At 40.8% G+C, this 25,215-nt stretch overlaps 1 protein-coding gene across 2 annotated transcripts in view; it reads left to right on the top strand.

Annotated features, from left to right (window-relative positions):
• LOC149202248 (uncharacterized) overlaps window positions 1–25,215 on the top strand; it is a 207,304-nt gene that overhangs the window by 80,899 nt on the left and 101,190 nt on the right. For both annotated transcript variants that reach the window (XM_089403139.1, XM_089403140.1), the window contains exons 2-4: window positions 3,943–4,201; window positions 4,396–4,432; window positions 4,555–4,660. In XM_089403139.1, the coding sequence (XP_089259265.1) occupies window positions 3,943–4,201; window positions 4,396–4,432; window positions 4,555–4,660 (402 nt within the window). The remainder of the gene's footprint in view (window positions 1–3,942; window positions 4,202–4,395; window positions 4,433–4,554; window positions 4,661–25,215) is intronic.

The following is a 25,215-nucleotide window of genomic DNA, read 5'->3' as shown; positions in this document are numbered from 1 at the left end:
CAAATTTCCCAATTTCCTCCCAGCTGCGGAAGCAAAAATTTCTAGGGTTGCGCAGAGCTTTGGTGGGTGGATCTTTCGACGCTTGGGCATTCAATTTGCACCCTGGGTTTCGCCTTGCTTGTTGTAGCAAGCCCAGGACCTCTTTCTCTACCTATATTGTGCTCATTCTGCTCCAATTAATAAGATGACTCAAATTTTTGGTGCCATTCCCTATGTTATTTGCTAATTGTGTGTGCGTGTAAAATTTGGTTGTTGTTTATGTTATTGTTATCCACTTAATTTTTCCATTATGAATGTTACCAATATCCAAGTACCATGATAAATAAGCAAATGATGAAGATAATGCACATTATCTAACCAGGGTATACCAATAATAAACCGTGAATATAATCACCATGGTGATGTGCTTTGGGGGAAACCACAATAGGAAAGCAAGTGTGCAAATGAACAATTTTCCTCAAGACACCTTAGCACCCACCAAAGGTGGTTGACAAAGTCACAAGGGAATTGTTGATTTGGGGTAGCATTGGATGTGCTCTAGCCACAAAAATTGGTGGAGAGGCTATAGCACACGAGAGGGGATGCAGTGCATGATTAGAGTTGTAGCTGAGGGGCAGTGAATACATAGTAGAGAGGCAGAGTTAGTATTAGAAGCATCAGCGTAGAAGCCGAGAGAGGGTTGACGCAGAGCCAGCTAGAGGCCACGCATGGGCAGCCAAGAGCTGTGCAAAGCCTGAGGAGGGCCAGCGTGTGAGACGCAAAGGATTCAGAGGCTAATGCAGAGCCCCGAGAGGCTAACGCTGGGCTGACGGTGGTCCAGAGAGGCTGACGCAGACCCTAGAGGCAGCGCTGGGAGATTTCGTGGGGCAGATTGGAGCTGGAGAGCGGGATAGGGTGACGCAGAGCAGTAGAAGATGTATTGTTACTATGGGATCGTTCATCCATGATTTAGCCGGAATATCTGTCTCCGACTGATAGGTACTACTACCAAGAGCATTCCCTGTTGGGTGAGCCATTTCTGGCACCCTAGTTGTATTCTGAAACTGCATGATAATAAAACCCTTTGAATAGCTGCACCGATTTTCCCACATTGGGTTTTTCCGGGGACATTAGTCCAAAAACAATGGTGTCACTTGTGTGCTTGTTTCTTTTAGTTTATGATCTGTATGTGTTGATACTGTACTTGTATTTATTTTTAGTATTTACATGGTAAATAACTTGTTAAGTAACTGAACAAGTAGGAAGAAATAAATCAGATAGTACAGGAAGAATTTCTAATGGATAGACTTAGAAATTCCAATAGGAACTATCATACTATGTGATGCGGCTACAAACAATAATGCCTCCTCAATAAACCATGAAGCTCCATTAGCTAATCCTACATTTGTTTTTCTAGTGTAAAAAAAATGCTGGCTGATAGTCACTAATATCCATGCATCTCACAACAAAATATGGAAAAAAATATGCTAGCTGATAGTCACTAATATCCATGAATCTTACAACAAAATATGGAAAAAATATCCAAAATGCTCCATGCCCAACTTACCTAGACAGGGTCTTGAAACTAGGAAAAAATCTTCATGCCATATGAGGGGTATCAACTTGAGAATCTCTCTTGATCTCTACTTGTTTGGGGGTAAAAGGATTGATCTTGCAAATCTTGGATTTAAGCATTTAGGGAGCTTTCACAATCCAACATAGGAGATATAGTTTATGGTGTTATCTTTATAGAGTAAATAATTAATGTATGATCCATATCCCATGAGAATTAGTCAAAATGGCCAATTTCTCATGATATTGAATAGTCCAGTCAACACTCATTGCGTTGGTGATGCTCACAAGGATAAAGTGGGATTGAAACAACTGAAATGGAGCACATAGTATTAATCATCATCTTTATGGCTTCCACCCGGCAACTAAGATTTCTTGAGAGTTCATCCATCCCAAGATTCTTTTGGCTTAGGCATGCTTAACTATTGAGTTTTTCCCATAGTCAAGCCCACTTAGATTACTGCCCTATTTGAAAAATCTTAACAAATATTATGCCTTGTGAACAATTCATTTAGAGCTCCCTTGACTCTTTATTTAAGCATTTAGGGGGTTTTTGTAGTGCAACATATGAGATATCATATTTGAGATTATCTATGTAGAGTAAGTCACAATGCATGGCCCATATCCTCTTAACATTAATTAGAATGACCAATATCTCATGATCTTGAATAACCCACTTAGCACTCATTGCATCAGGTTATGTTCATATGGGTGAAGAAATAGTTTGAAAGTTTGAAACTAGTGATATGAATTACATAGCATCAATCATCACCTTTAGATCTTGTACCCGATAACGAGGACTTCTTAAGAGATCATCCATCTCAGGACACTTCTAGCTTAGGCATGCTTAACCAAGGCATTTCCCCCATAGTGAAGTCCACTTAACTTTCTTACCCATTTTCAAAACCTTAGAAAATATTTTTCCTTGTGAACTATTCATTTAGAGCTGCCTTGGCTCTTTATGTAAACACTTGGGGGGTTTTCATAGTTCAACATATGAGATATCATTTGTGGTTTAATATACATAGAAAATATGATTAAGGCATGACTCATATCCCATGAGCATTAGTCATAATGACCAATTTCTCATGATATTGAATAGTCCAGTTAGCACTCATTGGTTCCTTGTTTGTGATTCATTCAAAGTTGGTTCCCTTGACTAGGTTGTCTTCAATGTGCCATCATCAATTTTAAGGTAGTTTTCTCTAGAATGCCAAAGATTCTACTAGATATTTCTGAATTTAAAAACAATCAGTTTACCTTGCCTGGTGATCACAGATCAATGAAAGGCATCAACAAGTTGTTTGGCAACCACATTTTTGTTTTTTACCCACAAATTGCATTTTTGAAATGTTATTTATGTTCTTTTTGGAAGTAATCTATTCCTTCTAAATGACATATAATCAGTGGTCTCAATGCTAATAGCTATAAAGGGTGAAATCGTGCATATTGAGAGAGCCATTGATAGTATTGATTTATTAAATATGAATCTTTGAGGCATACTTCTTCCATCATCCATGGCATCCAGAAATAAATTCATGACCAGTTTCATAGGTGGCTTTAATGTTCTTCATTGTCAAAATTTCAACATCCATAATTTGAATTTTCAACTACCTTGAGGCTTACACATTTTATCTAACCGTCTAAAGGAACGTTTATGACCCTCATCATTGTAATGAGGAGTTGCATTTGTGATCATAGCATCATTTGCAATTGCCATATGATTTCTACACCTAATCTAGTAATTGCATTGTAGAAAATTGCTATAGCGTAGCACCTTGCAAGAGTGACATCTATATTTATTGGAATCAAGGAAGGATTTATTTAAAGTCGGCAATGATAGAGAGGCTATATAATTCATACACAGCAATACTAATGCCCTAAATCTACGTAACACATGCTCTTGTCTAAGGGCCATGTTTGTTATTGTAAGGAACTTTCTATGGTTTATTATGTACACCACTCTAACATGGAATGTAAATCTAATGGGGATGCTGCACCTGAGTACAAATAATGAACATGACTTGAATATAGATCACCATCTCCAATCAAAACAATAGAACCATCTATCTCCCTTGGTACAATGACCAGGCTAGGTCAACTTGGTACATTTAAATTGCTCATCTACATTAAAATCAAGTCCCAGTTATGGTTGATTTTGGAAGTACATTGAGCATCCTCCATAAGAATAGGTTAATTTAGTTTATAATGTTTTGATTTTTGTTGAATGCAGGCCCTGGTTTATAATTTTTTGATATTTGTTCAAATGGTCTTTCATGTTGACAAAAGACTACATAATAGTTGATGTATTTTGAATGTACTCATAAATAATAAATGGAGGTTTTGGTTATGACAAAAAAGGGAGCTCTAATCAAATTGGAGGATGCACAGGTTACAGATGATGATACTCTTCGACGTTTCTTGTATGCTCGGGAATTGAATGTGGAGAAGGCTTCTGCGATGTTTGCAAAGTATCGAAAATGGAGACAAACTTTTGTACCCCTTGGGTACATCCCAGAGACAATGATCTGTGATGAGCTCATGAAAAATTCTGTCCACATGCAAGGATTTGACAAAAGAGGGAGGCCAATTGCAGTTATCTTTCTAGCAAGGCACATCCCTTGCCGTAAGACAATAGAAAATTTAAAATGTAAGTCACTCTTTTAAATTCTGTTTTTCTGGTTGTAGAGATATTTTCAATCTTAAGATTTCTTGTATTTGATTACTTGAACACTTCCAAGGTGACTAAAAGCCTTTGATTTCCATCTGGGGCTATTCTGATATTACTTAATTGATATTTTTGGTCCTCCACAATCTTAATGATTGTTTACAAATGTTGTGCAGGTCATTTTGTCTACATTTTCGATAAAATGTCTGCTAGGTATTCTGCCATTTAAGAAGTTTGTTTATTTTGTTTGTTCTTTTATCTTAAAGAGTTGTGACTTTCAATTCTTTCAAAGTTCAGTCTTTAATGGTGTATTTGCCTTTATTCAATGCTCACAGTTCTTCAAGAGGACAGACAAAGTTTACCATTATAGCAGATTTTGATGGTTGGACGTACAAGAATGTAGACATTCGTGGTGCTATTGCAGTCCTTGAAATCTTGCAGGTTGTGTCGCCTACAATTTCGAATCTTAGGAACTTAATTAGTCCTTGCCTTTGCAATTGATTTTTTCATTATTTATAGATTTTGAAACACGATGAATGAGGTTGGTCTGATGAAGTGCATACATGAATCATGTAAAATGGGTTAACAATGTGTGAATGTTACATGTTAAAAGGTTGAGACCTCAGAAGCATAATGGTATAATATATTTTTTACTAGCTCTTTAAATAAAATCTTATCACTATTTTATTCAAACCTTAGACAAAGGAAAAATCGTCTTTGTTATCTGATGAAATGATTTTTATGATTTCACTCACTGGACGACATACAAATGGACAAGGTAATATTTATCCAGTCAAGGCTAAATTATTCTAGCTTCCTAGCTAAGCCATGTTTAGCATTTTCATCCACTGATAGTTCCTTTCAACTGCATTTTACTTTTTTGTACTTTCCTCTCTATTGTTATTTGTTTTGATTTAGCAGAAAGTAATATATTCTTCTATTGAAGTCAAATTCATACAGCAGTGAATCAATGCTAGAGGATGAATATGCAAGACTAATAATATTATTGATATCTGAGTAGTAGATATAAAGCAACCATAAACCTTGAAATTGAATTCAGCCAAACCCAAAACCAACTATTTCTGAAGGAAGCAAGTCTCCAAAGGGTGGTTGAGGCACTGAACCAATAATCCAAACTAATGAATCTTCATTTAGGAAAGTTTTTGAAAATATATAGCCAAGGTTGCCATGTATGCTGATTATACAGTAAATTTGAAGAGTATGTGGGTTCCGCATAAGTAGCAGTTAGTTTCCACATGGACAACATTCATTGTCACTTTACTAATTCTGTCCTAATATTAGTTGTTTTTGAATAATTATGAATGAACTGATAGGTGTTTGGGTATTCTAGGATGTCACCATTTATTCAAACTTTGTGGTATTTCAGATAAAAAGCATATATTACAGTATAAATTAATATATGTGTGCATCAAGACTGGAAAATCCAAGACAAAGAGAGTGGCCATGGTAGATGCTCCTTCCTACAGAAGCAAGGAGAGCTGACTCGTGCTATGGACCTCTCATCCAGGATATCATGGAAGATCTCATACTAAAGTAGCATCCAAATGTGCTCATCAATAACAATCCCAAACATCATCAATACATTCATGTAGCCACATATTGTAGGATGAATATCTCAGACCAAAATTGACCGTCTCATGCAAGTATCTAGAAGGATGCTTGGTAGCAACTCAATCACGAATTCTTCCAAGTTTTATGCACATCATATATATATATATATATATATATATATGGACGGATGTTCAAAAACAGAACATCAATGCTTCAATCAACTGTCGGTTTCCAAGTTGAATTCAACAAGATTTATTCACAACATCTTCAAATTCAATTGGAGTTTCCAAGGATTTGCATTTCCACTTTCCAATGCTACTTCACAATATAGATTATCTTTTATCAACTTCAGAAACCGATTCATCATGCCATGATTCATCATTTCAAGCTTCAAAAGCCATCTCCTTCTTACTTATATCATCAGAGGCATATTACCTATCAATAGTAGATCATCAGTATATAAAACCAAAACCAAAATCAAAATCATACCTTGGAACACTTCTGAAGTAGAGGTTTGGATCAAAACATCATCCTGGCTTCACCAGATAACTGTCAATGTGGACATATCTAGATCGGGGAGCTTGCTTTATGCAATGCTCACTGCAACCATAATACTTTACCAAACCAACATGCTCAGCATCACTTAAATCAATATTGTACAATCAAATCAACAATGTCACCTTATCGAAGTTTAGATGTCAGATTAGAACCAATATCAAAGTCATCAATATTACAATATCAATTCTTTAGACCAGGTGATAGGTAGAGCTTTCATCAAATCATGACATCATCTATTGTCATGCCAACAAGTTGTCATTTATCGCGTAATATCAATCCAAGCTTCATCAAGGCATTTTCATGATCATAACAAGTCTTTTCTATCACTAGATGCAAATGCATACACCAAGGATAAGACATGTAGGTTCCATCATACTGAATCACAACTATCTATACTTCAACCATTGTGCTAAGAACAAGGAGGGCAATACAAAACCATTATCAAATACTAATATAAATCATTGAAAGTCACTATGCCCACATAGCATTGTCATTGAGGCAAATCATCAATTGTCAAGTCAAATCATGAGTCATCAGGTCAAATCCCAGATTTGCTATCATAGTGAGATCTATAGTCCAAGACATATCTCAATCATCGAGTCAAGGTTCCAAGTCATTATCAGGCATCATACAATTCATCTATATCAATCAGCCAAATCATGTCAAACCCTTGTAGCACAAACTTTAATCATAATGACATATCTATATGCATATCCCGGTGATCTGCAAACACAAGTTCCATTTTCATGTTCATATTATAGTAATCATTCAAACTTTTTGTTGTAGTTGCTGCAACACCCTCCAAAATTTTGGCTTACACTCAATTTCAGAGCCTTCCTTGGTCTTGTACATTGTTGTCACAAACATTAAAGCTTATCTCATGAGCTTTCTTGTAGTGTTTTGTTCCCTTTTGCATGTTGGGTTAACTGTTGTCTTTTGGCATGTTTGGTTGTTGTGCAATGTTTGTAAGCCTATTCTGATGGTTTCAAAGGCTTGTCTTTGTGTATATGAGTTGTTTTAACTATGTAAACATTTGTTGCACCCATAGACAAAGTCCTAAGCACTGTCACACAAGTGTCATCACAGTCATCCCAAAGTCTATCTTAAGTGTCACACTTGTCATATCTTGTCGTAAAACAGTCACATGGAGGGAAATGATTTGTTCATGTGTTTGGATGATCTATGTTGTCATGTCGTCAAAGTATGCTAAGTGTGTGATCACAGGCAAGGTTCATCTCAGTTCATTACCTATCCCACACAGGCATTTTCAGAAAACTTCTAGACCAAGCAACTTAGCTTCACCAGGCCTCTTATGAACTACACACTGCGTAGTCTCAACCCTCTAAGCTATGACCTTGCTGCTTGGCACCGAGAAATTCCTATCTCCTAAGATTGCTGCACTGCGCAGTTCTTGTGCCCAAGCCCAGGCCCAAAATTGTGCAGTTATGCCCTCTAGCCCGACTTAAACTACGCACTTCGCATCCTCAAGCATCAATCTCATCCCCTGAGTCCTTCAATTGCGCAGTAGCCCAGCCTCCCTTGACTCTCAGAACTACGCAGTTGGCGCTCCTAATGTCCATTCCCTCAGCCTGTCCCCACTAACCCTAGAAACTGTGCAATTTTGTCCTTCAGGCTTACCTGAACCGCGCACTGCGCAATCTCAGAGCTCAAGCTTTTCCCCCTGGTTGCTGGAACTGCCATTGTGCAGTCACTAAGTCCCTTTTCCCAGCCTATCACTTGTTTCGGGCTCAGTTAGTGGGTCAGAATGCATCATCTTAGATTAGGGGGTTTTTGGATTGATGTCGTCTTGTCATGAGTGAATTGTAGGAATAGGTACCCTATCATGCCATGACAAGATGATGGAGAAGGAGAAGGAGGGAAGCATGCCTAAAGACTCTCTCGTAGCCGAACTTACAAGTTGATTAGTCAAGAGAAAGAAAAGGGACACTAGTTTGCGACTACTATCCAAGATTGAAGATCATTCAAGGTTCTGCATCACCAAGTGATGCAGAGGTGAAGAAAAAATCAAATTCAAGAAGACATCCAACACTTAGCAACAACAGTGACTTGACATTGCCACATCACCAAACAGTCCATGTCAGCAGTGTCGTGTCATGTCATGTCATGAGTGGTCATAGGCCACATCACTATTGTGGATCATGTATATTGTACTCAAAATGTATTGTAAAGTGGAAGCCCAAAGGACACACATGACAAGAGGTGACAAGAGTCATGTAAGTTGAAAAGTCATAGGAAATCAAACAGTCATGAGGGTAGTCAAAGAGTCACCCTTGGTTATATATACTCCCTCATTGTATGAGCAAGGGACCTTTTACCTTGGCTCCTCCTACAAGGCATTAGAGAGATAAGAAAGTTTTTTGAGAAGCAAGGAGTGGCTCCAATGCTCCACTATTGGAGCTAGTCATGTACATTGTAAACATGTGTCTTGGAACTTTTACTTAATAACAGAAGCCTTCAATGTTGATTTTTAGTAGCAACAAGTGTGCTCTAAGTCTCTAATTTTGTAGGGAGGCTTGGGCACATGTATTCCAAAGGACCCAGAAAGCGTTTTGGGAAATTCCACCCAGAGGTAGTTTTATTAAAATAATTAATTATTTTTAATGGGACCCTAAGTCTAAACTTAGGAAACTAAAATAATTAATGGATATTAATCTAACCGTGGGTGTAACTTCTAAAAGAAGACGAGGATCAAGCATAAATGATTTTAGCCATTGATTAGCTTCTAATTTGGGCCTTTGAATGTCAACGAGAAGATTATTTAAGGAGGCTTGAGGGTCATTTGGAACACACATAGAGAGTTGATCAGTCAGATCGAATTGCTGAAGCTAGAGGCAACACAATGATTTGTAGTGATCACGCAGAGAGGGGCAAAGGGAATTTTGGCTGGAGGAACTTCTCCGGAGCTAAGAATATTCAACAGAGGCAAAGAGACACACAAAAGAGGCAACGAAGAGGCCAAAGACGATGACGCAGAGCTAGGAAGGGCTCACACAGGACCCACGCAGAGCAGCGCAGAAGCCTTCACATAGAAGTCTGAATTTGCTGAGGAGGCTGACGTTTATGAGCCGGGAGGGCTGGAATCAGCTTCAGAAGGCAAATCGATTCCCAGCCGAGGTGACGCAGTGCCTTAGAGGTTGACGCAGGCCGATTCAAAAGTAGCCTGGGAACTCGTTGGTTCAGCTGCCGGACCAGCCGGGACTTGTTGTGTAGAGTGAGGTAATCTCACTAATTTCTTCTGTCGAGTGATATTCTTTGTACTGGATTGCCAGCAAGGCATCCAAAGATTGTATTCAGAAATAACTTCAGCTTAGTAATAAAAACCCTCAAATCTATTGCACTGGTTTTCCCGCATTGGGTTTTTCCAGGGATGTTTATTAAAAAACAACTGTCTCATTTGTGTTGTATCTTTCTCTATTGTTCAGTTTCTTGTTTCGACATATTATTCTAATGGTATAGGCTGCAGTATATGTATTGCGTTGTTTGCCATAGGAAACTGCAAATAACTTTTTCATGTAAATCTAACAAGTAAGAGAAATATCATCAGTTGTTGTAGTAGGGATTCCGGTTTAGGAATTGTTGGACACCTAATCCTAAATGGGTTAGTGTGGAAGCTGAATAGACTAAGTAGTCCAAGAGACTTTGGGATGTGAAACCCAACGGTCACTACATGTACTATAAATGTAAACCATTTGTTAATAAAATTGTACATGCATGTTTTATCTTTCATATCTCTCTTGCTGTCCATGTGTGTTTAACATGGTATCAGAGCGGGCGATTGCTGGTCCTGCTCCAATTTGAGCCACTTGTTTTGTGGTCTCTATATATATGTCAGTTCTGCGTTACCTGACCTCTGACTCTGCCTTATTCCCCTTAGACCTGAAATAATCTACCTCTGCCAGCGCTGCACATCTGTCCATACTGTCAATTTTTACAGCACTGTCATTTCCTGTTTTAGCGCTGAGGTCTGACGGTGCCACTACAGAGATACGCCACCAGCTCCTGGTATGCGTTGTTGAATGGTATGCGTATGATTCAAGTTTGAATGCGTTTGGTAAGGCAGTTTGAATGCGTTATGCGTTATCAACGTTTGGTTTAATGAATGCATATTGCATTGATTGTGGGTGCTCATTTTAACGCTGTTGAGTTTTATTGAATGTTGAATGGTAACGCTGCCCATGCGTTTGAGTTTGAACTGAATTTGTATCTGCGTTAAAACGACTTTGGTATATGCCTATGCGTTTGAGTTTTAACGCTGTCCAGTGGTATCAATCGTTTGGTTTATTGAATAGTATCAACGTTTGTAGTGGTATTTCACACAGCGTTTGACACAGCGTTTGAGTGGGAAGTTTGAATGCGTTGGGTAATGCTGTTTAATGGTATGCGCCCGTCCAAGTTTTGGTATATGTGTTGAAGAGGTCTTCTGCAAGAATGGCGGCGAAGCCGGCAGCTCCCAAGGCTGTGAAGAAGCCCACGCCCAAGAAAGCAGGCGGTGCTGCAAAGAAAGCTAAGAAATGAGAACTTGTTTAGGGCCTTTTCTACCAAAATCAGATGTACAATATTATTATTACCGCCACTATCATCTTTAATGTCTGTTTTTGGTCAAGGGTTTTATATTTTAACCTCTCTCCCAAATTCTGGTTGTGCTCCGTCACTCTTCTACGAAGTTGAAATCTTGGAAAGAAAACAGCAAATAATCCATGAGTGGACATGTTTGCTTGCTCTGGACTGTAAAAATATTCTCTTTGCTTTGAATGCATGCGGAAGGTTTGAGATTTGTACGTTTTGATGATATCCCTTTTAAATCTGGTTTCATTATATGGTCCGTTTGAGGTTTTCATTTCATTAAACAAAATATTTACGTGAAGCCGAGAGATTGATTCTGGAAATGGAAGAGCTTCATTTTGTGAAAGAAAATATTTAAAGGAAGCCGAGAAATTGATTCTGGAAATGGTAGCAGATGCGTAAAATGGTTTCCATTTGAATGCGTATAAACGCTGTTTTAACGTTGTCCCATTAAACTGCGGTATTAATGCTGTCCCATAACATTATTTGAGCCATTTCTATGTGAATGGATATGGTATAATGTTGAACGTTTGAATGGTGTTGAATATTAACGCTGTGCGTTATTGTATGCCTGTTGAATATTAACGCTGTGCGTTTGAATAGTGTTGAATATTAACGCTGCGTTACTGAATGGCTGTTGATATGATGTGTGTTTGAATAGTGTTGAATATTAACGCTACGTTACTAAATGGTTGTTGATATGATGTGTGTTTGAATGGTGTTGAGAAGAGTCCATGCGTTTCGTGTTGAGAATATATGAATGGTGACGAGCACATTCCAGAGATTCTTGTAGAAAATGATCTTGAATGTGATGATTTGAGATCCACTTGTTTTTCGGATTCGAGAACTTGTTGCTGATGCAGCAAGCCTTGATAAGTCGGCTGTCGATGCTGAGTTTCTTCTGAGTTTATGAAAGTTACTAAAATCTCCCGCTTCCTTTGATTTTGTTTCAACACCGTTGTTCTGTCTCCAAAGTGAACCTGATTCTTTGGGCTTGGAGTCCTCTCTTGAAGGAAGGATTGATAAATTTCCCAATAATTCAGTCACACGATCCAGTGCAGATGTAGACATTGATTTTGAAAGAGTGTCTGCACCTCCTCCATATTTGCTTTGCACCTTTAATGAAAAGTCTGTAACATCCAGCAACAACAATTTAGCCTCAAAATAGTGTGCTAATGCCTTTGCAAGCATTTGTAGGTATGGTTCTGCAGGGCCTGACAACAAAATTGCACGACTAGCCGGAGACAAGTTTCTTGTGTGTTTGGAAATTTCAGCTTGATTAAAATGAAGATAAGCAGCATTAGTCAATAGCACCCTTGTTTGATCACTGAGATAATATGGGAATTCATTGAAAGTAACATCACTGTCTTTGCCTTGAACGACCTGCTTGGCGAGCTCTTGTTGAATACATTCAGCCCAATTGACAGGCGGCACAGCACTGCCACCCCACTTATTCAACGTCTGCCCAAATCCAAGCCCAAGCTTCTGTTGGATTGTGGTACTAGACAGTGTATGCTCTGTGTTTGTTAGAAGACTTCTTGGTATTATATGGAAAATAATATACGTTGCAGGCTGATATATTATTAAAATCAAATGTTTTAAAAGCATCTTCAAATCAAGTTCTATCAGTTTGTGTTCGAGTTGTCCTTTGTGGGCAGATTTTATCACTGTCAAACAGTCAAATCTCCTTAATAATTGGCTGCATATACATTTGAAGCAGGGGCGAGTATTCTCTAATCTTCTGGAAGTTTTCCTGAAACTGTGCATAGTTGGAAGGCTCTTGAAAGGTCATGGTAAAATGCTATGGTATATATGACCAGCACTATACACTTTGCTAAGTATTTGGACATGAGTATTTGAAGGATTCAAGCAAGTTTGCAGTTGCTGCTGCCCCAGTGTGGCTTTGTATTTAAAATTCATTATAGTGCATTAATTCCTTGCTTCAACTGCTGCATAAAGAGTTTGGTGGGCTGATTGTAATCGGTTGTTTTGTCAGAACATAATGCTGGTCATGAGTAAACTCTTATTTTCATGTAATGGATTGTAATCGGTGCTCGCTGGTTGAACTCTGATCATTTGCTGCACATGTATAAAGGATATTGATGTGTACTGTGAGTAGGTATTACTTTTCTGCACTGAGTAGTAGTTGTAAGGTGTAAATCTGACATTGAAAAAAACAATGGCTAGAATCAGTGAAGTATTAGAGTTCCTCAAAACTCTAATGTCGTCTACTACTCATGATACATTAAAAGTCAACAAAGTTTCTCTCACAGATATTCAGGTCTGTCTACAAAATGCACAGGAAAAGATTGATTTTTTGCAGATTGAATCACAGCTACAGCAAGAAGAGCTACATCAAAATAGACATCATTCTGAACCTGTTTTTGTTCAGAACATTGAGACTGCAACCCATCAACAGCAAGTCAATAATGTTACTGTTCATTCAAATAAAGCAACAATTGTACATGCAGATGCAGAAATTCAGCTTGCACTTCCCAAGCCCATCATTAGACCTTGGGAATAGCTTGTCCACAACAAGCACAGAACTGGTCTTGGATATGACAAGGACTTGTCCTTTCATATTCCAGACTATGCCAAGCCCATTTAGTTTCAGAGTGCTGGATTCATTCATGACAGTTCACCTGCTCCTCATGACAGTTCACTTGCTCCTCATGACCGTTCACCTCCAGCTGTTCCAGATTCTGCCCCTCTTCCACAGCAATAACAACAACAACAACAGATCGTGAAATGCCAACACTGTGACCGAGTTGGCCATTTGAAAGATCACTGTTTTGATCTTCATCCATGTAAGCACTGTCATAAAACCAGCCATTCTTCACACAGATGCTTCAGAAACAAACGTCCTGCAAGAACAAAGATTCATCTTGGATGGATCGCTTCTTGGCAATGGGCATCAACAGCTAAGAAGATATTCCAAACACATGTCAGAACTTGTTCCAGAATATTGAACAGTCTTGCAGTTGAGTTTTCTCCATCATCTCACCTTGTATCTGACAGGGGGGGAAATGATGGTCATCTACAAGCTTCAAAGCCACATCAAGCAAGCCTGAGCCACAACCTGCCACACCAGTTTCGGAGTTGTAGCCAGCGACAAAGATGCCCGTGAACATGCCTTCAGTTGGCAATCTGGGACACTTCCTCTAGCAGAAGACTTCAGCTTCTTGCCAGTTTCGGAAGAATTCCAGGAACAAAATTGGGGACACTTCCTCTAGCAGAAGACTCCAGCTTCTTTCCAGCTTTAGAAGAGTTCCAGGAATTGCATTAAGCATTCCAGAGTTGTTGGTCATCCTTAAACCATCACAGGTTGAGACTTCCCTTTTCAGGTTGAAGTTTTACCTTTTATGTGGGGTGAGACCTCCCTTTATTGGTTGAAGGTTTCCCTCTTCAAAACAATAGGAGCACTTCCTCTAGCAGAAGACTTCAGCTTCTTGCCACTTTTGGAAGAGTTCCGGGAACTGCACTAAGCGTTCCAGTATTGGTGGTCATCCTTAAACCACCGCCCTTTATACCAACATTTCATAGAGCACATTCAGCCTAGTGCTGCCATGCATTTTTTGCACATTTTGTATTACAACTCTCTTCTTGGACTCATACATAACCCTTCGGATTAAGGGGGGGAATGTTGGACACCTAATCCTAAATGGGTTAGTGTGGAAGCTGAATAGACTAAGTAGTCCAAGAGACCTTGGGATGTGAAACCCAACGGTCACTACATGTACTATAAATGTAAACCATTTGTTAATAAAATTGTACATGCATGTTTTATCTTTCATATCTCTCTTGCTGTCCATGTGTGTTTAACAGGAATTTTCACATGGTATCAGAGCAGTGCAGGTGAAGCAAGAAGAACAGTGCTAGAGAACCCAACATTGAGCAGAAAAGGAGATCGAAATAGTTGCAGGAGGCAGCAGTTCAAATCCCTAGATGGGTTTGCGCAGTCCAAGCCAGGAGGGCTGAATTTTCGAGGCAATCTCTCTCTAAGTGAGTCGACAGAGAGGAAGGGCTTCTAGATCGAAATTATCCCCTGGCAGAGGGAGCAACGTTGAGGCTCAGCGTGAGGAAGAGCTAGTGGGACGCAGTTTTTCTACAGGCCATTTTGCTAGGCAGAAAGACGTCAGAAGGGAGAAGAGAAGCATGGTGAGGGAATTTTTCCTCAGTAGACTTCCCGCCAAGAAGTCCGTTTTCTTATTGGCTAAGCAACAACTGTAAGAAGCAGAGAGGAGAAATTCGACATTTTCGTGGCAGAGATGGCAACGAGATTAGGATAGGTTGGATGGAGCATTAAACTACGTCATTTGGAAGGTGAGGATGACATTCTCTCAAGACCTATGTCGACAGCGTGGTGGTTGTGCCTGAAAATCAAGATCCGTTGAAGAAGTACTAAGCAGAAATGGCGAAGGCCAAGAGGATGATCCTGGATGGAGTAAAGGATCATGTAGTCTGTCACATCGCTAAAAGAGGGACTTCTAAGGAGATGTGGGAATTCCTTGGCAACACTATATCAAGGATCTTCTGAGTAGCGGAAGATGTACTTAGAGCAGAAATTGAGATCTGCACAAATGCAGAAAGGGGAGCTCATAGATCCGTTCCTCACGAAGCTTCAGGAGACCCAGGATGAGTTAGCAGTTGTGGGGTCTACACCTCAAGGGTCTGAGTTTGTTAGACTGGCCCTCAATTTAGTCTTATATGAGTGGCAAGTCTTTGTCTAGTTTATCTTGGGCAGGGCGACTTTGCCAAATTGGGATGCGATGTGGGTAGCACTTAAGCAAGAGGAGCTGAGGAAAGACTTAGTCAAGTGTAAGCTTGACAGAAGCAACAACAGGTGGATCGAAGCCCAAGGAGGAGGAAGAAAATGCAACCCTTGCATCCAAGGGGCAGTAGGAGCAGCGGAGGCAGAAGAAGGACGTCTCGAAGATCAAATGCTTCAGGTGTGGTGAGATGGGTCACTACGCAACATAGTGTCCTCTCAGGAAGAAGGATAAAGATGAGAAGCACGATCCGAAGGTTGCACCCACGAAGATCGAGGAGGAGGAGTTCGCCATGATAGTTGAGATACCTCCAGGAGGGAGGTGAGCTGATTTGGAGTTGTAGTTCGAAAGAGCTACAGATGGGCAAGATCCTTGAGGAGCCCACCTCTCAGATCAATTCCTTGCTATGGGAGCCTAGATCAGAAGTAGCAGGATGGATCAGTGTCAGATGGTGCAAAGTAGTGTTGGAGCGACAGATGTAGTGGCTAGAACGCCAAGTCTGAGCAACGTAGTGCAGAGTTGCAACAGTGTAGGGAGGCATAGTGCAGTAGCAGCAACAACACAATGGCTTCAAAGGGATAACGTAGGACTAGCAACAGTCAGATCTTCAACATCGATATGCATCTATGCTAAACACTTGTTCAGTAATTTGGGATGTTTTTTCATTGTTGATGCAGTAGCAACGACACTTTGCAGTGCAGTGGCAGTTGGCAGTGCCAGTGCCAGCAACAATACAAATACATAAACTCAGAGGGCGATGTAGTACAGATGTAGTGTTGACAGTGGCAGTGTCAGCAGCAGTACAGTTGCAGTAGCAGTGCAGTGGTTGGTGGATAGCATGTTAGACATCAGCAGCATAGAGGACGATGTTATGAAGTCAGGGTGATGCTTCAGTGGAAGGCATTGCTAGAGCACATTCCTCGCTAAGAGGGAGTGTTGATTTTTTGTAGCATCAAATGTGCTCTAAGTCTCAAATTTTGCAGGGATACTTGGGAACAAGTATTCCAAAGAACCCAGAAAGTGTTTTGGGAAATTCCACCCGGAGGTAGTTTTATTAAAAAAATTAATTATTTTTAATGGGTGCTTAAGTCTAAACTTAGGAAATTAAAATAATTAATGGGTATTAATCTAACTATGGGCGTAACTTCTAGAAGAAGACGAGGATCAACCAGAAATGATCTTAGCCATTGATTAGCTTCTAATCTGGGTCGTTGAATGTCAACAAGAAGATTATTTAAGGAGGCTTGAGGGTCATTTGGAATGCACACAGAGAGTTGATCAGTCAAATCGAATTGTTGAAGCTAGAGGCAGTGTAATGATTTGTAGTGATCACGCAGAGACGGGCAAAGGGAGTTTTGGCTGGAGGATCTTCTTTGGAGCCAAGAATACTTAGTAGAGAGGCAAGGAGACACACAGAAGAGGCAGCACAAAGACCATAGATGGTGACCCAAAGCCAGGAAGGGTTCACCCTGGCCCCACACAAAGTAGTGCAAAAGCCTTCACGCAGAAGTCCGAATTTGCTGAGGAGGCTGACGTTTTTGAGCCGGAAGGGCTGGAATCAGCTCTAGAAGGCAAATCGATTCTCAGCAGAGGTGACGCAGTGCCTTAGAGGCTGACGCGAGCCCACGTAAGGGTAGCACAGAAGTCGCTGAGGGACTCGTTGGTTTAGCTACCGGACCATCCAGGACTTGTTGTATAGAGTGAGGTAACCTCACTACTTTCTTTTGTCGAGTAATATTCTTTGTATTGGATTGCCAGTAGGGCATCCAGAGATTGCATTCAAAAATAACTTCAGCTTAATATTAAAAACCCTCATTTCTGCTGCACCGGTTTTCCCGCATTGGGTTTTTTCGGGGACGTTTGTCCAAAAACAACTGTGTCATTTGTGTTGTATCTTTCTGTATTGTTCAATTTATTTGTTTCGGCATATTATTTTAATGGTGTAGGCTGCAGTGTATGTATTTCAATGTTTGTCGTAGGAAACGACAAATAACTTGTTCATGTAAATCTAACAAGTAGGAGAAATATCATTAGTTGTTTGTAGTAGGGATTCCGGTTTAGGAATTTTCACATTCAAGGCTAGCATGTTCCTCATGCATGGACTATGAATGGTTATAAGACTATTCTGTGGATGTTTGTATTTCATGTTTGCTTTCACATGTGCTAAGATAGTTGAACTATTTCGATTATTTCTATACTTATTTTATTGAGAACGTGTTGTAATGGTTGTTATTGTTGTCCCATCCTTGTGGACTATTCCGTGGGATATTAGACCATATCTTTCCTCATTTATTGGTTGTAACGACCGTCGCATCTGTTGTGGACTACTTCGTTGGATGTTAGACGGACCCTTTTGGTTCATGTGTGTCTCTTCTTGGCTAGTACTACTACCTCTCACTTAGAGGATCACCTTTCTCCCCTCTCTGCTGTAGAAGAACCTTGACACAGTTGCAACTGAACACTCACCAGCCACACCTTTTTGCTTTTCGAAGACACCATTGCATCCCTCTCTCTTGCTGATAGTTAGAGTCGAGGCAAATCTTTAAAAATTCGACAACTGGGCCTTTATACCAGATGGGACTCCTACACCAAACGGTGTGAGGTCTAATTGGGACTTCACATTAGGGAGCTCCCATGTTGGTGGGTCCAGCACCATCAACATTTCTGGCGCTACGAGGGAAGCCAACGTTTTATGGCTAATAACCCCACCAACCCCAATATCTCATCCTTTGGTCAAGGCAGAAACATTCATTGCACCTCCCCTACTCATGTTTTTGAAGTTGGTGACTCTTCTTAGCCCAAGCCGGAACGAACTTGTGAAATCCCATACGATCAGATTCGGGCCATCCATCCTATAACCGTTAGTTCGCAAAATTTGTTGGTTTGATCCTGAGAGTAATCAGTCTTCCATATTCTCCAAAGAAGAATAAGACCACCCCCACAGGGATAGTGGTTTCTACTCTTGAAGACGTGGTCCTTGCCACTCTTGAAGAATTACTAGACTCTGTGGAAAAGGAAGAAGAGCCTCCACTCTTTCACAGTGGTGACGAAGATAACATTGTACTCTCAGACACAACTTTCTGCGGGTCAGGCGGAGAAGAGGAAAAGGAAGAAGAGCCATCATATTCTGACAAAGAAGAGGAGGAGAGCGAAGAAGAAGACATGGTAGACCAAGATTTAGATTGGATGACTTAGGGCCCACTTACATTTCCGAGTGTTTTACATAAGATGCCAAAGCATGCAGAGAAACTCTTAACGAAGTATGACCCTAATAAAACAGTGAAGGTTGAAGACCATCTGGACAACTTATACCTGCATTTGCAAACACTTGAGGTACGTCACGATGATGTTGGATGTAGACTTTTTCCATGCCCCTTTGATGATGAGTATCTGTATGGTATCACATCCTTCCCCCGAACTCCATCCAGAATTGGAGGGGATTCAAGAAAATCTTCCTTGAAAAATTTGTTGATGATAAGACCCTCGTCATGTTATTGAAAGATCTAGGTAATCTTATGATGGAGCAAAAGGAGAAAGTGAAGGATTTCAATCAGAGGTTCAACCGCATCTTGAATAAATTTTCAGAAAACATGAAACCATGACTCAATCACAATAGATTACTACACTTCCGCCTTGCCGACAAGCATTGCACAATTTGTGAAGCAAACTGCGAAACAAACACTAAGGGAAAATTATGTAGAGGCTATCGCTGTTGAGAAGGACTTGTGCGCAATTAGAGTCATCTCGGATGATGAACCAACAAAAGACTCCAAAGACACAGGTAAAAGATCTAAGGCCTTTGTGAACAAGGGCAAAGAGAAAGAACCGTCTGACCTTGAAAGCTTGACCCGTCTTGTCAAGACTATCAAACGAGATGGCAGACCTCAAACAGAGGTCAAGCGAGACCACCGTGAGCAGCAAGCCTCCCGGATTCAACCTGTTCAAACTTCAAACTGACTGCAACCTCTGGTAGTAGTAGCAACCAATCGGCAAAGTTTGCGCAGAGCTCCAATGTTGTATTGAACATCGAACACTTGGGCACAGATCAATATTGTTCGTATCATCAAGAACGTCATTCTGAGAAAATGTGCCCACAATGGAATCAAGCCATAAGCATGCTTGCTATGCATCTGGTTGATGCGGTAATGGTCGAGGAGCAGACTGAGCCTTCAGAAGAAAAGGAAGAAGCTACTGCAGTCGATGAAACTCCAAGTGTCGGGCATGCAGTAAACATGTTCAACTGTATACTCACAGCCCAAAAGAGTACTGTCGATAAGTAGCCTCTGAGTGATGGTCCAACCTAGAAGCAGACCAACTGGTACAACCTGAGAAGCCAAGGGCCAACCACTACAGTCGAGTTGCCGAAGCAAAAGCTTAAAGAAAATTTATTGAGGAAAAACATTCCATCAGTCAACTTTGCGTAGAACACTCAGAGCATGTCTGGGAAAGCAGTCCCAACGAAAAGTGCTTTCGCGAGTAGTAAGGACAAAACCATCTCTCCGGAAGCCGCAGACCAAGTTACATCCCCAAAAACTTCTGCCATTCTTCCCATTGTCGACTACAACATAGTTGATGACATGAAGAAGGTTTGTGCGAACATTTCAATGTTTGAGTTAACAAAGATCATGAGCTAGCGGTAATGTCGCCTCTTTAGACAAGGGATCTAGTAAATCTTTTGGTTCTCTCGAATCTGTACTTAACGCATTAACAATGGATGCAAACACTCTCTACCCACCTTTCTTGTTAACTTTCAAAATCTTTAATTTCAATGTACACAATTGCTTGGTTGATTCTGGTGCATCGGTGAACGTAATGCCATTATCTGTTGCCAAGAAAATCAACGCAAAATGGGACAAAACAGATGCACAGATTATTTAGCTGGACAGAACTCATGTCCATGCAATTGGTGAACTCAAAGATGTCATCATCCGCTTATCATCCGATGGACGAGTCCACCAATGTATCAACATAGTGATTGTGGACATTTTGGAAGCATACGGAGTGTTGTTGAGCAGAGACTGGTCCAACAAGCTACAAGGGTACTTTGCCACGGAATGGTCACATCTATGGCTTTTGTATAAGGGCATAAATAATTAGATCCGGGTGGATTTAGAAAGATATATGAAACACATTGTCACTCCCTTGGACCGACATAATGAACCAATGGCTTTCGCAGAACTAATTTTTGACAATTTTGTTAAGTTATGGTATGTTCTATGCTTATAACAATTTACTTCTTTTTCTTATATATTCCACAAATTAGCAATCACATATACATAATTTAAAGTGCAAATAGAACATTAAACGATCGACAGAAAACAAGCCAAGACAAGAGACACAAGATGTGGCGGCTAGCCAGGGACAAACCCCACAATGTGTGGGGAAACCCTTTGATCAAATCTTCTTTTATCTTCAATAATTCAACAGAGAGAAATAGTACAATAAATCTGATTTATATCAGTAGTAGCAAACCCTAGATCAGCAGCATCAGCATTAGCGGCTTCATCATCAAAACTAGGGTAGTCGATATCTCACAAACCGACCGTCGGATCGACTTGATTCCACCACCAAAAGTTGTAGCCTTCAAAGGAGGTTCAGATGAACCTACAACGCAGTTCAGATGAGGAGATCTTCTAGTCCACGCAGGTCAAACTTCACTTTTGCAGTTGCAGCTTCAGTTTTAGCAGCTTCCTTCAAACTAGGGCAGTCGATATCTTGCAAACTGTCCGTCGGATCGACTTGATTCCACCACCAAAAGTTGCAGCCTTCAGAGGAGGTTCAGATGAACCTACAACGCAAATCAGAAGAGGAGGTTTGATGGTCCACGTTGGTCAAAGTTTGGATCTGCAGTTGCAGCTTCAGTTTCAGCAGCTTCTGGCTTCACATGTGAGAGAGAGAGACCCTTTTCTGCGCAGTAGAGAAGAGACTCTTTTCTGTGCAATAGAGAGAGAGAGAGAGATGTGATGAGATGAGTGAGTGCAAATGAGGAAAAGTCCTCCTGTATTTATACACAACGTTGATGTTTGAATATATGCGACTATTGGGCTTCTGAGCCTACATGAGTTGTAGGTCAGCGTGATAATAATTCTATAATCAAAATAAATTCATATCTCCATGAATACTTATCGGAATTGGATGATCTTTAGATCAATCCTACACCTCTCAACGAGAGGAATATAATGAACATATTATCAGCCATGAATAAGATGACCCACATGAAGTTTGGCCCTAGTTGCCAATTTTAACACTCCCTCTCAACTAGGGAGAACTTCCTCTGCAATCTGTCTATCAGTCGCTACTATTCATCCATCAAATGCATTGCCCTGTACAGGCTGACCCTTGCCCTGCTTTGCTCTATTTTGCCTGTTCTGCTTTGTCTTGTTCTGCCCTGTACTGATCTGTACTGTTCTGTCTGCTCTGCTTTTGTCCGAATTATGAAGAAGAAGAAATGATCGAGGATGTATCATACTGACTTAAAGTCAGCATCAGAGTATGTACCACTGGTACCAGACCAGTCTCAACCGACCCGAAGTCAGTGTCATAGTATGTACAACTCCTACCACTGACTCAAAGTCAGTCTCAGAGTGCGTACCACTGGTTCCAGACCAGTCTCAACTGACTCGAAGTCAGTGTCATAGAATGTACCACTCCTACCACTGGTCCCAGACCAGTAACATTGATCCCAGATCAATGGAGGTCATCCTAGCGTAGGGAGTACGGTAGATACAATGATGCGTCCATCTGTACTACTATGGTCCCTAACTTCATTTTCCTGCTCATTGATCAGATGAGAGGTACTTCCCATGAGTCCCAGACTGCATGGGTAGGATGCCTCGACAGGAGAACTAATCAATCCTGTCCTCACAAGAGAACACATCAATCCAGGCCTCACAGGAGAACACATCAATCCTGCTACACAGGAGAGCGAATCATCCTGTTCGACAAGAGAGCGAATCATCTTGTCCCACAAGAGAGCGAATCATCTTGTTCCATTGCACACCACCAGGGGAGGGTGAGTCACCCTGTGGTCGTATGTTGCTCTAGTAAGAACCGCAAGCCATCAGAGCTCCCAGTGCTCAATGTATGCAACATGCAAGACCCTTGTACAAAGGTTTCTTGACGACTCCAAGTCATTTGGGAAAATCACAGATTAGATCTTTCCTCGGGGCTTTGACAAGGTGTATCGACCTGTACATCATCTTAATGCGATGGAGCCTCCTTGCTTATCGACTTACCATATCCCAGATGATGTCTATCTACTGGAGCAATCGACGAATACGAGATTCCTCAATAATCGAATCCCACCTCTGGTTGTTACAGAGAATCACAGTGGTATGTGTTCAAACAGCTCACTGAAGAGCTTCCCCAACCAGGCAGCTTCATACGAGATCATACTCGTAGATATGTATCTAGTCTCGGCGGTGCTTATGGCAACCGACTTCTGCTTCCTGCTCATCCATTATATCGAAGCAGAATCCAAAGAGAAACATCACTAAAAGTGCTCCAGTGATCCTCCACACTACCTGCCTAATCAGCATTTGAATAATCATGCAGTTTCATATTTCCGGCAGTGTATCTCAATCCATGAGAGATTGTGTCCTGAAGACATCTCAGAAGATTCTTGGCACCAATCTAGTGAGGCTCAACCAAATATGAGCTCACAATGCTAACTACAAAACATATGTTCGGATGGAGGTTCACCAAGAACACCAACGCGAATGAGTTTTTGAAACTCAGAGGCATTTCCCAAATCTGGTTCGACATCACTACCATATAACTTCTAAAAGTTAAGATCCTCGAGGTAGTCACAGGCTTGCACTCCATCATACCAAATCTTTTCAGAATCTTCACCACATATTTTCCTTGAGATAGGAAAATTTCCCTTGGCTTCTGCCACACTTCAAGTTCTTTTTTCTTCATTTCAAATTCAGAAGCCAACTCCCTCTTACATTTGTGAATGAGAGGGTATGCACTTGTTAGAAAGAGGTCATCCACATACAACACCAGTATGAGAGGCTTGTCATCTTCAACCTTAAGGTAAAGGTTAGGATCAGCTTCACTCCTAGTGAATCCCAGCTTCATCAAGTAGCTATTGATCCTCTCATACCATGCTCAGGGTGCTTGCTTCAGCCCATAGAAAGTCTTCTTCAACTTGCATACATGAGATTTTCAATCATAAATCTCAAATCCTTCTGGTTGCTCCACATAGACTTCTTCTTTGATCGAACCGTGCAAGAATGCGGTCTTGACATCCATCTAATGTAGGTTCCATCCTTGTGAAGCCACAAGGGCTATGATCAAGCGGATGGTCGTATATCTGGCAACAGGTGCAAATATCATAGTCTATACCTTCCTTTTGGGAGAAACCACGAGCAACGAAACGAGCCTTATACTATTCCGTACTTCCACTTGCAACAACTTTATCTTGTAAAGCCATTTTGAAGTAACAATTGTCATGTCCTGGGGTCTGGGAACTACTTCCCAGACATCATTCTCTATAATAGACCCATATTCTTTGGTCATAGCATCCTTCCATACTTGATGCTTGACGACATCTGAGAATGATGAAGGCTCATTTTGTATGATCGTGCTCATGATGGTTAGGTATCCCTGATACCTGTTAGGTTTCTTACTTTCACGGAAGGTTCCTCGGGGTGCAGCATGTCCTTCAACATCATCAAGTATCCCCCTAAGCCATGAAGGCCTCTTCCTAGAAGAGGAAGGCTCAGGTGGATAAATAGGATCCATGGGTTCCTCCACATCAGGCATTGTTACATCATCTACCCATAGAGACAACTTCCACAATCGTACGGTTCTTCCTTTCCACCACACCATTCTGCTCAAGAGTATGTGGTGTAGTAGTCTCCCTCTTAATGCCAGCCTCAGATATGCCTAAGTGAACCAACTGTAATATATCGGAGGTCTTGCTTTGGCTTGAGGGGAATGGTCCCCTTTTGAGCTTTCCTTTGGCACATCCTGGACATACACCTTCTTTCTCTACTCGGAATTCGGGCATCCCTGTCACCATTTGTCTTACACCGAGTAGAGCTTTATAATGAAGGGGGCAAACCTCCAATGCCAAAGTTCAGACTGAAGAGATGTGTCATAAGACATGACACCTAGCGGACTTCCATCGACCTAATATAATGAATCAACACGAAACCCAAGAGTAAAGGCATCTTTAACATTAATTTTCCATATATGTACCTTGCCATCGCTGAAGGTTGTAGCCTTTGTCTTCCATTACCGAGATGGACACCAGGTTCTTTTTGAGGTCAGGTGCATTTAATACATCCTAGAATTTCTAGCCTTCTTGAATGCTTGTCCTCTTCCTTGCTTCCCAGCTCTCCTCTTACCTTTGCTATTGAATTTGTCATTCCTTTGATTGTCATCAGAGGGATTTTGATCATCGTCCCAGTGTGAGTCCTTTCTATCAGGGCACTCCCTTGCATAGTGACCTGCTTTATCGCAGATGTAACATCGTCCTTTTCTTCAACCCTTAGGTTCAGCCTT

The sequence above is a fragment of the Pinus tabuliformis genome, chromosome 2_1 (assembly GCF_031772625.1).
Source record: "Pinus tabuliformis cultivar Carrire ecotype Pingquan chromosome 2_1, CPIR1, whole genome shotgun sequence".
In the NCBI taxonomy this organism is placed as follows: Eukaryota; Viridiplantae; Streptophyta; class Pinopsida; order Pinales; family Pinaceae; genus Pinus; species Pinus tabuliformis.
The sequence above is the reverse complement of the archived record's forward strand: the minus strand, read 5'-3'. Positions and strand labels throughout refer to the sequence as shown.